Genomic DNA, 16335 nt, shown 5'->3' on the forward strand with positions numbered 1-16335 from the left:
ACAACACATAGTTCTGCATGTAAAATGACTTGTATTAAAATGGAAAAAAGTCAGACAATACTGTCATTTTTTTGAAGACCAAAACATTGTTTTTTTTTACTCTGATCAACCCAAAACGCACAGGGATGACGGCTTTAAATGAAAAGAGTTGGGAGAGCTTATCTATCTGGAGTTGAACCCACATCTCCAGGATCATAGTCAGAGGTTTAACCCACTGAGCTATCTACCTTGTAGGCCTGAAGGCCATGGAGGTAAATAAGCAACAATATTTAAACAGGTCTAAAGATAAATTATGGTCATTTTTAAGTCACAGCTGCGCCGGGAGGAACCAGGATTCGAACCCTAGTTTTCCACAACGAGAGTCATGCGTCTAACCCACTGAGCTAAACACACTGCATCTATGAAAACCAAGTGAGGTATGTAGGCAAGTCACTGTCTATGTACGAAGCATGATCCACACTAGGGTGAAAAGAATCATACTTTACAATGAGGTGTGGAGATGAAACCACAACACATAGTTCTGCAAGTAAAATGAGGAATGATGTTAAAATCTGTAATTTTTTTGAAGACCAAAACATTGTTTTTTGACTCTGATCAACCCAAAACTTGCAGGGATGGCAGCTTTGAATGAAAGAAGGTGGAAGACCACAAAAGGTTATCTGCGATGTAGTTTTGTGGTTTGTGTGTTTTTGTGTGGAGTGAAGCATTAAGGACTTTTTCAGTTTGTTGACCGGCAGCGCTGAAGACGGCCTAGTGGTTAACAACGACGGCTCCCAGCAAGGAGGTCGCAGGATCGAATCCAGCGTGGAACTGAGGTACAACACTTGTGTGAAGGTGTGTGTGTGTGCGTGTGTGCGTCTAAACCAAAAACCAAAACCAAACCAACAAAACTAAACCAACAAAACCAAACAAACAAAAACTCCGTCCGTTGCGTACGTCGAATTTCCGAGCATTTCAATCTTCCGACACTTGGAATTTCCTTCAACTGAGATCAAGATGAAGCAGCAAACAAGTAAGTGGAGCTAGCTAACAAGCTAGCTTTTTACATTCTAATTGAATTAAATTTAAATGAGAGAAAAATTTAATTTTGTAAAACTTGGACATGAAACTTCCCCCGCACTTGTTTATTTACGGTTTATGGTTTATTTCTTCCTTATTTAAAAGTGGAAGGAATGTGAAACCTCGACAAGTCTGAGAATGATGGTCTTTTTTATGATAGTTTAGCATGAAAAAGAGAGATAGAATGCAAAATCTCAACAAAACTGACAAAAACAAAATCAGTTTTTTTGATGGCAGAAAAAAATATGATCAGCCAGTAACTGAGACTGAGTGGCAGAATGCAAATTTAAAGACAAAAAAAACAAAACATAAATAACAACCTATAGTAGGTTGTTATTTTCAATTTGCCAACTCTACCCAGCTTTTACCTATTGCCAACCTGTTCTCAGTAGGTAACATGTTTGTGGTCGGCGGTTCGAGCCCAGTGACGAGTGAGTTTGTGCTTTGAAATTCGAGAGGTGCGACTCTGCTTGTCATAAGAATTTAACCATTCTCTGCAGTATCCACAGTTTTCTTACCTGCTGAGCTACAGTATGTGAAAAGTTTGATGACACTTCTGCTGGAGCATTGATCTTTCTTTTTTTTTTTTTTTACAAATACATACAGCCAAATTAATTAGTAATGTTGCTTGGGACATGGTTGCTGTATGTGACCGTAATAAGCTAAACTACATAGCCTGACTGCTATGCAAATGTAGAAAACAAAAATAAACTTTAAACCTTTATGTGCTTTCATGTCATCAATACGTCATTTGCATCTGATGTGAGTCGTCAATCAAAATGTGATGGATATATCATCCACAGGAAATTAGCTGTCAACCATTGTATTGATATCGACATGAAAACACATAAAGGTTTCTTTATTATTTTTTTTTTGTTTTCTACATTTGGCCTGCAGTCAGCAGTCGTAGCTTATTATTGGACAAGGTAAGCCAAACCCATGTTCAAGGTCGGTATTAATTTCGTTTATGCTTGGTGAGTTAAAGAGAAAGGTCAACATTTATTTTCTTCTCATACCTAACAGACAGAGGAAGATAAATCCTGACATCAGTTAAATGTGAATGTGCTTCTGTTTAGCCATGATTTCATTTCCAGTCATCCGAGCCCACCGGTAATCCAAGGGTCTCCCCGCTGTGCAACAACAGCCAGAAGGGATAATAGCCGGGGTTATGGATTGACCCGTGGATCACCTTGTACCACGGCTGTGAAGGAACCGTGTATGTGTGAGAGGCCGGGTCGCCGCGTTGCTTGGATGCGGGAGCCAAGGACGAGAGTTTCCCCGTCTCTCGAGCGCAGACGGGGTCTTGCCAGGACCAAGGTGCAGTGAAATGGAAAGCATGCCATTCCGTGTTCCGCTTGATGCAGAGTGACTGTGAGAGGTTGTGTCATGCTCCGTGGCTATTGACTCAATGACTTGGGACTCCATGGCAAAAGCCTGAACCCGTGCAGGCTCTGCGTGCTGACAGAGAGATGTGTCTTCCACTTGTCTTCACATTGACCTGAGGACTCTGCTGGTCTGACGTGTCCACATCCCCAAAGTCTCACCTCCTGGACCCAGGAATAACCTTTCAGTGACCCTGCCAGTCTTTCACGCTCTGTTAGCCATGGGTCTGGCTGCTATCGAAACATTTCACTGAACTTGTGCTTCTTTCTTTACTGATACAGCTATGGATTACCTGCCTGTGGCTGTCAACCCATTCGGCTTTTGCTACATGGATGACATGGTGGAGAACTCAGCCGTGTGCGTGGCATATTATTCACTGCCACAGTGGGTTGAAAAGTTGAGGCACAGAGTAAGCATGGGCCATTAGCTCAAGCTGACATGAAAGCACAAAGAGCCAGACCTTCGTGGCTTCCACTGCCCTCGGGTCCATCCAGACGACAAAATCACCATATGCCCTTCATTTGTTGGAATAAATCAGGATGTCGTGTCAAGTCACGCAACACAAATAAATGATTTATTCTCCTTTACATTGTATGCAAAAGGATCATTCTGCATATTTGACTAATGCCTTGTCCTCGGATGTGTTTCTAACAGCTGGCCTGATTTATTGCGAGCTTCAGAGGATTGTTAAGACAACAATCACTGGCTCAGTGACAGCGGCCCAATTATCCCCTCCATGCAGAAGAGGTTTACACAGAGAAAAAAAAAGGTTGTGAATTGCAAATCCAGTTGCTGGCTGTGCCGGTTCTGCTCTAATCTAATAATGTGATCCATCATTTCAGCTGAAGCGGCTCTACATGGAAAGGAATCCCACTGAGGGACAGTATGAAGACGTTTGCATATCTTTGTATGCACAACTATGATTGGTTGTGTGGGGACAGCACACAAAAAAATAAACATACATGCAATAATGAGTCAAGTCATCCCTCTCCTCTAAAAAGGCCCTCGTTTAAAGGCTTTATTGCATATCGATAAAACAAATACGCACTTGACATCCATAATGACCGTTAATGCATTCTGGGAAGTAAGATTCCCAGCATCCAGAGTTAAGTCTGTGTTTCATGCTTAAAAGAGGGATGGAGGGATTGGCCCTGTTGCGGAATCATCCATTACCCTGATGAGCTGGAAGCCCCTGAGCCACAACAGCACAGCCACACGTTGAACAAGACAGGCGACTGCCACTATTTGTTCCCCGAAAGCATTCATCACACTAATTACCCATGGTGCCAAGCAGCTCCAGAAGCACAGTGAGGTTTCAGCTGCTCGTTTGGAGCCGGTCTGAGGAGGAGAAAGCCCAGCTGTGTCCAAACACAAGACCGTCCTCTTTTCCTGACACTGCTGCGCATAATTAACCGAGCACTCGAGTGACCTGTCAGACTGCCATGGTGACTCTGCCCTTGATGAATAGATAAAAAATACATGATCAATCAAAGTGTAAAACCATGTTCTTGGAGGAAATATGTTGCTGTGAAGGACAAAAGGAGGATCTGCTTTGGTTGGAAAAAAAAAGTGGAAAGGGCAAAGGAATTTTGAAGAAATTGGCAGATTATTTACGTTCCACAGATCATTATTAAATTGCTTTTGCTCTTCTTAGTTTTTTTTTTGTGTCAGCCTCTCTGAATGCTGGTCATTTTCTCCAACTGAGCTCGACTATGACCAAGATGACCAAGAGCACCAGGAGATGAGCTGCCATCCAGGTGAGCTTGCAACTGTCTATAACCATGGTGGCCTTTAACAAGCCGTCTGAACAATAAGATCATCACAACAACCCAGCATCACCTCCGTGTAGTGGCCACACGACAAGGACAAGGAAACTTTATGAAAACAATCAACCTTATCCTGCCATTCCACAGCAGCTGTTAAAAAAAAATGCTAAGAAGAACCAGATAATTATTGAAACCATCCACCCATCAATTTTCAATACTCACTTTCAATACGGGGTTGGGTTTAGGGTACAATTGGAGTATTTACTCGTCATTATGGGTTAATCTTGTGGCAGATAAATGCTTCGTGGAATGAGGTCAGAGGTTAAGTTGGGCTCAGCGCAGAGTGTAATGAAGATCACCACAACAATGATTGTGGCCAAGTCCAGGTATATCACTGGTGGTACGTTATCGGCGCACACTGACAGGAGCCACAATGTGCCTCTCAGGCGTGAAGTGTAGCTCATGAGTAATGCAGCAGCCGCCCTGAGAAAGTCGAAGGTCAGCGGTCTGGGATTAATGAAAGGTGAAAGGCGTAGAGCGGTCACAGGTGAAGCAGTGGCTAAGGTGCACTAATCTAAGTGACAAGTTATTGTTGCTCTCTGCCCAGGGTTTGACCCTGCTTAGCGGCCTAAGTGGTTTCAGCTTTGTCCCAATGGCTACCAAAGCAGAAACACTACAGTCACAATCTATCTTCTTTGTTTACTCTGCAGCATCTGTTGTCACAAACAAGGTAATAGATAATAATCTGTTTCAAAAATTTAACTAGAGTAATTTATTTTTCTTTTTTGCAATAAAAAGTATTTTATACTGTACTACTATTACTACTGCTACTGCAGCTGTTGCTGCTGCCACAACAAAAACTAGTAAGAAGAGTTTTGTTGAGGAAATTGTTCTTAATTTTAAAACACACTGAGTCACTTTAACTATAGGGGTATAACTGCACTTGTGGCATAACTGTACTTGTGGGTTTAATGTCATTACACACATGATCCAAGCCTCAGACCATTAAAGCTCTAATAACTTGCATTGCATCACGGTGCTGGTATTTGAAATTACAAAATTTTGCAAGCATCTTGACCTGCCTGTGACCAATATATTATTAGTATACTTTGACTTAGATGACAATCATTAATCTAATTAGCATAATGGGCTTACACCGCACCCAATTACTTTAAATGCTAAGACTTGAGCCACTACACTTTGTCTAGTAGGTGAGAGACAGCTACTCTGCAGTAAAGTATCTCTACTGGAGGACATCTTTGGCCATTGAAACTAAACTGAATCTAACGTTGCAAATGCCAGTAGTGGAAACTGACACTTGGTGTTTATGTTGCCACTTGCAGGGCAGCAACTGGGTGCTGTCTCCAACTGCTCAGTAAACAGTCTCTCATGCGGCACAGCTGGTTTGTCCTGCTCATTCTTTCACACACCTTGACTGGCGAGCTTCCAAATATCTGTGTGATGTGTTGTAGAGAGCAACAGCTCACCTAATAAAAGAAGGGATTTCTAATCTTTGAACCCAAAATATCTGACAAGGTCACATTATCAGGGGAGATGTGAAGTCCTCCACCACCGCACAGAGTGGTAAACACTTTGGCCTTGACCTTGCTGACTTTTTTTTTGAATGTGTGCCATCTGTGTTGTGAACTTGCAGAGCAGAGCTTGTTTAATTTGAGATGTGTCAGTACGGAGCATAACAACACCCTGAGCTACTGGAATCCTGCAAGTGAATCCTGCAATGACGGCTACGAAGAGTCCCCACGAGCATCATTATGTGATCATTTGATCCGAACGTGACATTGTAGCATAGAGTTTGTGATGCTGGTGCAAATAACACAATGAAAGCAGAACTTGTATGTTTTTGAAAAATTAAAATGTCTGAATCATCTGGGTGAACATGAGTAATTGACATCCCCTAAACATATAGTGAATATATGATGTTTAGAGATGAGGTATCCTATGATATATATACTGTATGTATATGTATATATATATATATATATATATATATATATATATATATATATATATATATACATATACATATATGTATATATATATATATATATATACATATATGTATATATATATATATATATATACATATATGTATATACATATATGTATATATATATATATATATATATATATATATATATATATATATATATATATATATATATATATATATATATATATATATATATATATATACATATATGTATATATATATATATACATATAAAAAAACTTTTCTTCGTAAAGCACTTACATTTTTTAATACTCAAGTTCAATTTGAAGGCACTGAGTTAAATGACCGATGACTACCAAACTGCTCATTAGAGCAGAATTTTCATTTGGAGATAATAATAATACAAAAAGTGTATTAATAAGACAAACACGCATCTTTGACCTTTGCATTTAAAAGGACAATTAGATGATATTGTATGATGGTAAAACAATTTTTTCATTTGAAAATATTTGCCTATGTGTTACAAAAACACACATTAAGTTGGAGACAATATCAGGCAACATAATATATGTTCACAAACAGACCCATCACGCATGCAGGGTGAGAACTGCAAAAACAAACAAACAAACAAACAAACAAAAAAAAAAAAAAAACAGACCGTCGGTAAGGGCAAAGTGTTTCATAAATGAAAAACAGTTCATTCCAAACTAATTCAATAAATTTCCTTCAGCTCAGAGATTTCGGCTCAATCTGCGATTACCTGCGTAATTAAGCGATGACACTAGGTGGCATCAAATTGCTGCAGATAACATCTGCTGCTTTTCTGCGTACCCCTATAATACAAGACCGGCCTGTTTTCTCCTCATCTTGTATTTCAGCACTATACAAAATGAGAAAAAAGGTTCGATAGCATTGCTGCATTAAATGTATGTTCACATGCAATAACAAAATTCTGGATAAAAGAGTAACACGGGAGGTGGTGGTGGTAGGAGGGGGGGGCGTAGGGGGTTGGACTTGCCCTTGTTTTACCGTGCATCAACAGTAATCCCCCCCCCCCCCCTCTCCACCTCCACTCACTCCAGCTCCACTAGCAGATTTAACCCCGCCCCCTCCAAGGCGACGTCACCGAGTCACATCCCGTGACGCGTGGACGCAACACTCTCCTCCTCCTCCGTCCCGGAGCGAAGCATCATAAAAATCATCCATCACCCTCTCTGCCTGTCCCTCTCCTCCACCTCCGCTGTCTTTTCTATTGTAACTTGCGGCTGGTTGGGAGAGCAGGGAGCATCTGGAGAGCTCGGTGCGACCACAGCACCCCCGGCGAAAGATCTGTTCAGTTTCTAAACGCTTGGACACAAGATAGAAGGGATCCAACCGAGTGCGTTTTGTATTAATTTTTTTTTTATATATATTATTATTAATTTTTTTTTGGAATAAGCAGCGTTCCACCGTGGATTTCGCGGACTCGGTTGTCCTCCTCACCCCTCTCTCACTCTCTGTGGATGTTTCGGTGACGGGAGATTTTCATCGGCATCTGGGTAACACAGTTACACACGTTGCTCTTATTTTGCGTTGAATTTTTTTTGTATATTCTAGGTTCTGCTATAAATCGTCGGTGCGCTGTGTTTATAGACAACAAACGATGCCACGGTTTCCTTTAATGTGAGTCCGTGCGTCACGCAAAACAAGGTCGCTTGCATTCATTTGAAGCGTAAAGTTGCGCAGTTGTGCAAACTTTCGGGAGACAGTCGACATGGCGATGGTGGCGTGGAGAAACACTGACGGCGTCGGGGACACCCAGGGGACCCTGTCCTCGCCGCTGCCCCAGCTGCCAACTCTGCCACTGCCCGGACAGTTAACGGGACACATGAACGCAGCAGTGGAAATACCGCCGCCCGGAGCAGCAGCGGTGGTGACGGCGGCGGCTCAGCAGGGGCCGCCGCCGCCGCCCAACCCCTCCAGCACCACCGGCGCCGCCACCAACGGCAACACCATCGCCTCCTCCACCTCCTCTTCCTCCTCCTCCTCCTCGTCCTCGTCGTCGTCCATGGACAAGCACCAGTCCCAGCACATCGAGTGCATCGTGTGCGGGGACAAGTCGAGCGGGAAGCACTACGGACAGTTCACCTGCGAGGGCTGCAAGAGCTTCTTCAAGCGCAGCGTGAGGAGGAACCTGAGCTACTCGTGCAGGGCCAACAGGAACTGTCCCGTGGACCAGCACCACCGCAACCAGTGCCAGTACTGTCGCCTCAAGAAATGCCTCAAAGTCGGCATGAGGAGGGAAGGTACGCGCCCGCCATGCCATCCCCATCCTTATCCCTGTGTTTTTAGCATCTAGGATGTTGAGTTTCACTCTTTAAGGCGTCACTTAAAAAAAAAAACAAAACAAAACAAAAAAAAACACTGAAAGTGTTTACACCTCACTAATTCTGGTGCAGTGTGTAATATTTTTGGTTTTTAGTAAATTGTTGTTGTTGTGATGTTGGTGCTGGTTTCCGTTAAGTCGGTGACGTTTTAGGGTGATATTCACTGCCTTGGCGTGCTCTATAATTCAGCACCACATCTGCCCAATGACGTTCCACAGATTAGTGCCCCCCCCCCCCCGCCCCCAACACACACACACCCATTAGCATCCTGTAGCATGTCTGCTAACCTAGGTTTTCTCTCCGTTATTTGCAGCAGTTGCGCAGAAGCAAATGAAGGAGCAGAGCAGCTTAAAACTTGCAAGTTAAAATTGGACGAGTCGCAATTTTAATTTCAGCTGTTATGCCGTTGCACGTGTGACGTTTCAGTGCCGCCCGCCAGGCCGCCCGACGTTTTGGATAATCCATCAACACCCTTGTGTGTGTGTGTGTGTGTGTGTGTGTGTGTGTGTGTGTGTGTGTGTGTGTGTGTGTGTGTGTGTGTGTGTGTCATAATTCCTGCTGGCTGGCTGTTACGGCCCCCAGAGCGACTTAAATTGACATTGAACGGCGTTAACACTGTTAAAACGCTTAAGAAAGCGCTGTGGGACGACAAATAAACTCAGTTTAGCTAAATCAGACATTTCTGTCAAGCACAGGGACGCCGCTGTTTTTTTTTAATTACCGCAGGAACAATGATAATCAAAGGAAAAATGACGCTCAAGCCGAGTTGTTTTAGAAGCCGCAGCTAATAAACAGCCAGTTTAAGGTTACAAAAAAAATAAAAAAATAACTTTTGGGTTTTACGAAAATATAGTTCTGAAACAAAATAAATAAAAAAATAAAAAAGAGGCTACGTGGACGTTGTTGTTCGATGGCATTACGCAAATTCTGCCATCGGTCACGAAATTGTGATAGTGTCGAAATTAAAACCCGACTTTTGGCCGTCGTGGTGTTTCTCTCGCAGGGCCCACGAGGTGTCGACGTATTTATAAGTAGTTCGTGACCTCACATCTCACATCTCTCATGCTCTGTAGCTCCGATGACTCACCTTCTCTCTTCAAATGTTTGTTTCCACGTTGCAGCCGTGCAGCGGGGCCGAATCCCCACCCAGTCGTACCACGGCCAGTTCGCCCTCACCAACGGCGACCCCCTGCAGTGCCACTCCTACCTGTCGGGATACATTTCCCTCCTGCTGCGGGCCGAGCCCTACCCGACCTCCAGGTTCGGCTCACAGTGCCTGCAGAGCAACAACATCATGGGCATCGAGAACATCTGCGAGCTGGCGGCCCGGATGCTGTTCAGCGCCGTGGAGTGGGCCCGTAACATCCCCTTTTTCCCGGACCTGCAGGTGACGGACCAGGTGGCCCTGCTGCGCCTCACCTGGAGCGAACTTTTTGTGCTCAACGCCGCCCAGTGCTCCATGCCCGTTCACGTTGCGCCGCTGCTGGCCGCCGCCGGCCTGCACGCTTCCCCCATGTCCGCCGACCGGGTGGTGGCCTTCATGGACCACATCCGGGTCTTCCAGGAGCAGGTGGAGAAGCTCAAGGTGCTGCACGTCGACTCGGCCGAGTACAGCTGCATCAAGGCCATCGTGCTGTTCACCACAGGTAGAGGAGACGACGCGCGCAGCCGCACATCGAGGCCCGTCGTGACGGCGCAATAGACAGCTGGTGTACTGACGGGGGGGAGAGAGTTTAACGAGTACTTAAAATATACCCTCGGCAATATAGAAATACATTTCATTTATTTATTTTTTAAAAGTACATTAAGGTCCAATGGCCTGTTCAGTAAAAACTAGTTCGATGTTTAATTCGATGCGTGAGCACATTTTTTTTTTTAAATTCCATGCTAAAAAAAAACAACAACCTGTAACAAACTGATTTTCAATTACATAGATGTTGATGTTGTATCAAAAGGTAATATTAGAAATAATATTTGGTCAGATATTTTACATGCTTTCCTGTGCAGTTGCGCACCAAATCCAGTTACTGTAGAAGTTGTCAGAATTACTCCTTTGACATTAAGAGCAAAAATACTCATGTAAAAAGTATGTACTTACCAATAAAGTAATTCCAATAGAGTACATACTCTGTTGGTAGCATAAAGAAAAATAGGAACAAAAAAAGGAAAAATATTTTTTCATGGCAATGTCCACCATAGCCTTTTTTTTTTGAAGTCCTGTTGCCCATTACGTAGTATAGCTGTTGATCAGGATCTCCATTAAGAGAACACCTGATCAGTGTATTTAAAGTTGCATAAATTCTATGTATTTAATTAATTAAAATAAGAGTTTCAACTTGCTTAAAATTAATACAGCCAATAAAACAAACAAACAAACAAACAAACAAAAACTAAGCTCAACACCAATTTTGCCAAATTTAGGAGAAAATAAACAATATTTATCAACAAATCTACATATATAAATACATACAAATACTGTAAGTATTGTATATAAATACAAATATATTTTTAATTAAATCCCAAGACAATATTTTATTTGTGTACTTATTTTAAACGTAATCAAATACTGTAAATCAATCAAAAATACATCTCTCAGAAATGGAAATTTTGTAAAATAATTTGCAACATTGCTCGAAACAAACAAAAGGAAAAGCTTTAATAGAAAGAACAAATCACAAATAATTTCGAGATGTTTTCTGTTATTATGATAGATTATTGGCCTGAAAAGAAATTATTTTGTTTTCCTTAAGCCGAGGATAATGAGAATGAGAAACAGGATGATGAGAATAACCATGAGTGAGTGAGTGAGCACGCTGGAACACGTGTCTACAGAATAGGACACAGAGAACGTTCTTTAACCCCTGCAGCCATTTGACCTGCAAACTGAGGAGGCTGCTGAATGTACAAACACGTCACAATGTGACGTGTTTGTTTGTTTGTTTGGCAAATCAGGCCACATTTTAAATATATGTTGTGACTCACACAGCTACATCATAATTTACCGCATCTTTATCTTATTTAAAAGTGATTATTTTGCTTTTATTCTGGATAGGGTTACAGTTGGAGTGATGATTCTATATAATGTCATGAGATTGATGCTGTGTCATCACAGTCACTTCACCACAGCCCTGTGCAGTTAGTTTAGAGATTTAGTTTATGTACATTATTGCATCTCAGAAGGTTTGAACTGCATCAACGTGGGTCTGGCCATTCCTATATTTTGACGTTAATATATAATATTTCTGAAAAAATTGTATTGTTCCTTTATGCAAAACACATCCCACCCACCCCCCAACGCCACCCAGTTTTTGTTTTCGGCTGTATTAACCATATCATAATCTATATGAAAGCAGGCGGAGCTACAAGGCTGCTGTGCTGTTGATCACTCTGTGTTTGTGTGTTATTGTCTTGATTGTATTTCCAATCATAGTTTTCTTTTTTTTATTGTGTTGGAGCTTCCGTCCATACATTTTTCACATGTATGCACCGAAAAAGTGCATTTAAGTGACAATTAAAGTGAACCTAATGTATCTGCAGCACCCAGCTGCCCCCAAACAGCTGCATCTTCCTCTCATGTCTGGTTCACCTCTGCTCCTGACCGACCCCCTGACCTCTCGTCTCCCTCTCTGTCCCTCTGCAGACGCTTGCGGCCTGTCCGACCTGGCCCACGTGGAGGGCCTCCAGGAGAAATCCCAGTGTGCTTTAGAGGAGTACGTGAGGAGCCAGTACCCCAACCAGCCAAACAGGTTTGGGAAGCTGCTGCTGCGCTTGCCTTCGCTCCGCACCGTCTCTTCCTCTGTCATAGAGCAGCTCTTCTTCGTCCGTCTGGTGGGCAAAACCCCCATAGAGACTCTGATAAGGGACATGCTGCTGTCCGGCAGCAGCTTCAACTGGCCCTACATGCCCCTTCAGTAGAGCGGGACGCTACCGTGGTGCGACACCGCCGTCAGGAAAAAGCCCCCCATACCTCAAAATCTGCTCATTTTTTAGCGCCGCTCAGAAAACGCCTGCCGCTTTGAGAGCGAGCGAAGCCAAACTGCCGGAGGAATGTGATAATTGCTTCACCTACACATAAAAGAGACGACCCCTCGCCGGCAATGCGTTTTTAAAACCAGCCGCCATTTTCTCGGTCCGGGAGGAGAGAACTGCCTTCTCCTGTGCACGCGTTAAACCGGAGGTCCCCCTAAATAATGCAGCCACCGTCCAGACGTCCAAACATTGGAGCCCACTGGCAGACTTTTCTTACTTTGGGTTTTCTGTCTCCACTTTTCTGCTTACTACGTTTCTCCAAATTAAAATGGCTGAATACGGTGGACATTCATTTAATTTCCTTTTTTTTCGCAGCGTGATAACCACGCACAGACTGATTTTGGGGATTACAACAAACAATATTTATTGGACCCTGTGTGTATATTTATCGTGTTTGTAAACTCTGTTTTGACTTCCTTTTTAAAAATGTTTTAGCTATGTTTGCCCCTCCGCCGCCCCTCCTCCGCCAGTGAGAAATTTGCAGGAATTGCCACATCTTTCCTTTCATTGTTCTTTTATTTTGCGTTGCATACTTTACCGAAATGGCACTTTGGACTAAAAGGAAACATTTCATAATAATGATGTAATGTTTGAAGCCCAGCATCATCTGATATAATCCAATATCTGCTCATTGATGTGCAGCCATAATTGAGAGATTATTGCTTTGTTCCAATTCCTTTGTTTTGCTTTTACACTGATAGACACCAGTGATGTGCAAAGAATGACAATGTAATAAGGGAAAAATAATAATAATATGACACTTGCGTCCAATGAGGTTATGACAAGTAATGCATTAGTCTTTCCTTTAGTAATATCATTACTGTTTATTTTTCTGTTCTGTTTTAATTAAGATGTCACGTTTGCTAATCAGAAAATCTTAGTCAAATCATCCAAGATCTAGAATTTCTCATCAAATTTCAATTCTGAACACTCAGATGAATACAATGTTTCTGTTTTCATCTAATGACTCCTTATGGCCTTTAATGGAAAGAGGTTTTGATCATTTCATACTTTTATATTATGGCCAAAGTCAAAACAGGAAAAATAGAAGAAGTAATATTCTTTCTAAAAGTAATGACATTACTAAGTTGTTGGTTAATGCATCACAAAACACCTCTGTCTCCAGGCCTATTGCAATGATTCTACAGTACAGAGTATGTGATGTGATACTTTTAAGACAGTTTCTTGAATTGAGTCTATATTGTATTCCAGGTCAAGTCTGCAAAAACATTTTTTTTTCATAATTCATGCATTCATGAGCCCATGCTGCTTAATGGCACAAAAGACCACTGCAGGGTACTGCTGAAATGATGACGCGTGCGCGTGTATGTGCACGTGTGTGTGAGTGTGTGTTTGTGTGTGTGTGTGTGTGTGTGTGTGTTTGTGTTTACTTCTTGTTGACAACCACTCTGATGTACTGTGAAAGCATATTGGTTAACATATTGGTACCGTATTAAATTATAACTCAAGATTTATAAATAAAGTGTATTTGGTTTATTTTGACACTTCAAACCCTGCATTGTTTACCTCCCCCCCCTCCCCCTCCCCACCTCTTGTCCAGGATTTTTTTTTTTTTACCCAACCATGGACTGTTAGGCGCCTGTTGCAACTCTGTCGCTGCTCAGACTTTTTAATCAAACTAATTGCTCGCTGTTTGCACGACTAATGTGTATGTCAGAAATTATTTGCAGTGGCCTAATTTGTAGGCCTTGGCAGGGGCTTGGGTTATTTTGCCGTGCTGGACCGGAGCAGCCAGTCAAGCAATGGCAACACAAGGATCTAAACAAACATCACACACTCGGGCATAAACACACACAGATAGTAGCCAGCGTGTCTTAATTTCAAAGTGGTGCTGTTTTACTTCATTATTTTTGCTGTGGCTCATCCAATTTATTCAACCAGTGTGTTAATGTATTGATTTAAAGTATCAAGCATGGATTTCAGTTTAAAAAAAAGAAAAGAAAAAAGAAGAAAAAAAGAAAAAAAAAGTGACTGTTTAAAGAGTGACTTCTGGTTACTTTAAAGGATTTTTTTTTTTTTTTTTTTTTTTTTTTTAAATACTACCACTAAGAACACTAACTTAACATCTCCTGACAGACAAGCATTTTTTTTTTCCTTCTTTCACAAACGTGGTTAAACTCATCATCAAACAAGAGGGCGGAACAAAAATGGAATTATAATCGCGTCTGTGTTGCCAGATTGAGGAGGACAGAGAGGATTAAGGCAGCTTCTTTGCTTCTTAGCGGACAGCGAGCTAATGAGGGGCCCCTGAGTGCTCTGTCACAACAGTTTACCCTGAGGAGGATGAAGCTGGCCGCTCGACGGCCCCTGGGTGTTCTGGGCCAAAGGGCCAACATAAAACAATAGAGCATTTTCCCACACACGTACTGGTGGTGGGGGCAAAAGAAAATGCCAAGGAGGAGCCGACCGAGGAGATGCACAAGGATCGTGGGACATTCTACAACGCTTAACATAAACAGCTTAACGTAGTTTAATGACCGAAAACAGTGATCGATCATCGGCAAAGTTTTGTGTGGACATCTCCAGTCACGCTCCTTCCCTCTCCATAGGCGCTCATTAGGAAAAGGCTCAACGTAGCTTAATGTCCCAATACAGCGATCAACTATGACCAAATTTCATGTGGACATCTCTAGTCATGCCCACTTTCCACAAGAACTTAGGAGATGGTTGATGGCTGATTTTGGACATTAAGCAACGTTGAGCCTTTTTACCTACGAGTGCCTGTGGAGAGGGAAAGGCTTAACGTGGACAGTATCCATAAAACAGGAGTTACATTTTGGTTTGCGAAGTGAAAGTGGGCATGACTAGAGATGTCCACGTGGATTTTGCTGACGTTAAGCTTTTTACGTTAAGCGTTTAAGAATGTCCCATCCATAGACACGACAGCTAGCTAGCTAGCTAGCTAGCTAAGCGACGCTGTTGTCAGAGTTGCCAACCGTCCCTTAATATACAGTATTGTCCCGTAATTGACAATGAAATGGTGATTTTGAATAGATACGGGACGGGGTTTGTGCCGTATTTCTGAGTTGTCTTGAACGTACATTTATTTTCGATGCAACCTCAACGTTAATCTACGTGGCTGCAGGCAATACTATTGCGCAACCTATTCACAACAACTGCGTACGGGCTACGTAGCTTGCGTTGAGTCAGGATCGCTTGTTATTTCCAGCTTTATTTATTTAATTTCTTTGTAAAAAGCCATCCACCCTGCACTTTATTAATTGTTGTCTAAAAAATATGTTCAATATAAATTTTCAATACAATTTAAACATGTATATTAGGAACACATCCGTTAAAACTATGTGAACCATATACTTTTTTTGATGCCCCATTTTAAGTTATTATTTTTTTTGAATGAAAGTTGGCAACACTAGCTGTTGCTCGGCTGTGTTTGAAACGTACCTTCCGTGTTAAGGCCACTTTTGAACGATAAGTTCCGAGTCAGACAGCCAGAGGGCCAAGGCTCCACTTCTCTATCAGCTCTGTCAGCCAATCAGAGGTCAAAACTGCGCTTGCGGCCAATCGCCTTGTCTTGAGTAAAACTACCGAGGACCTACGTTATTTAAAAATGATCAAATTTCACACAAAATATTGTTTTAAAAGTTAATGGTAATACGTCAATAACCCCCCCCCCCCCACACCCCGTAGTAAAACAAACAAACAACAAATTTAAAAAGTCAAATCGTGAAAAATGTATTCTTTCGCAGCTTTTCTTAAAGTTGAGCTTACTTATAATTGT

At 42.1% G+C, this 16335-nt stretch overlaps 1 protein-coding gene across 1 annotated transcript; it reads left to right on the top strand.

Annotated features, from left to right (window-relative positions):
• Window positions 1–7804: 7804 nt before the first annotated feature.
• LOC142903337 (COUP transcription factor 2-like) lies at window positions 7805–13842 on the top strand. Its single transcript, XM_076048907.1, has 3 exons — window positions 7805–8465; window positions 9668–10192; window positions 12187–13842. Exons 1-3 carry the CDS (start codon window positions 7934–7936, stop codon window positions 12459–12461), a joined length of 1332 nt encoding a protein of 443 aa, XP_075905022.1. The 5' UTR covers window positions 7805–7933; the 3' UTR covers window positions 12462–13842.
• The last annotated feature ends 2493 nt before the right edge of the window (window positions 13843–16335 follow it).

This window comes from Nelusetta ayraudi, unplaced genomic scaffold (genome assembly GCF_046127955.1).
Source record: "Nelusetta ayraudi isolate G7.1 ecotype Tasmania unplaced genomic scaffold, CSIRO-AGI_Nayr_v1 ptg000005l, whole genome shotgun sequence".
Classification (NCBI taxonomy): Eukaryota; Metazoa; Chordata; class Actinopteri; order Tetraodontiformes; family Monacanthidae; genus Nelusetta; species Nelusetta ayraudi.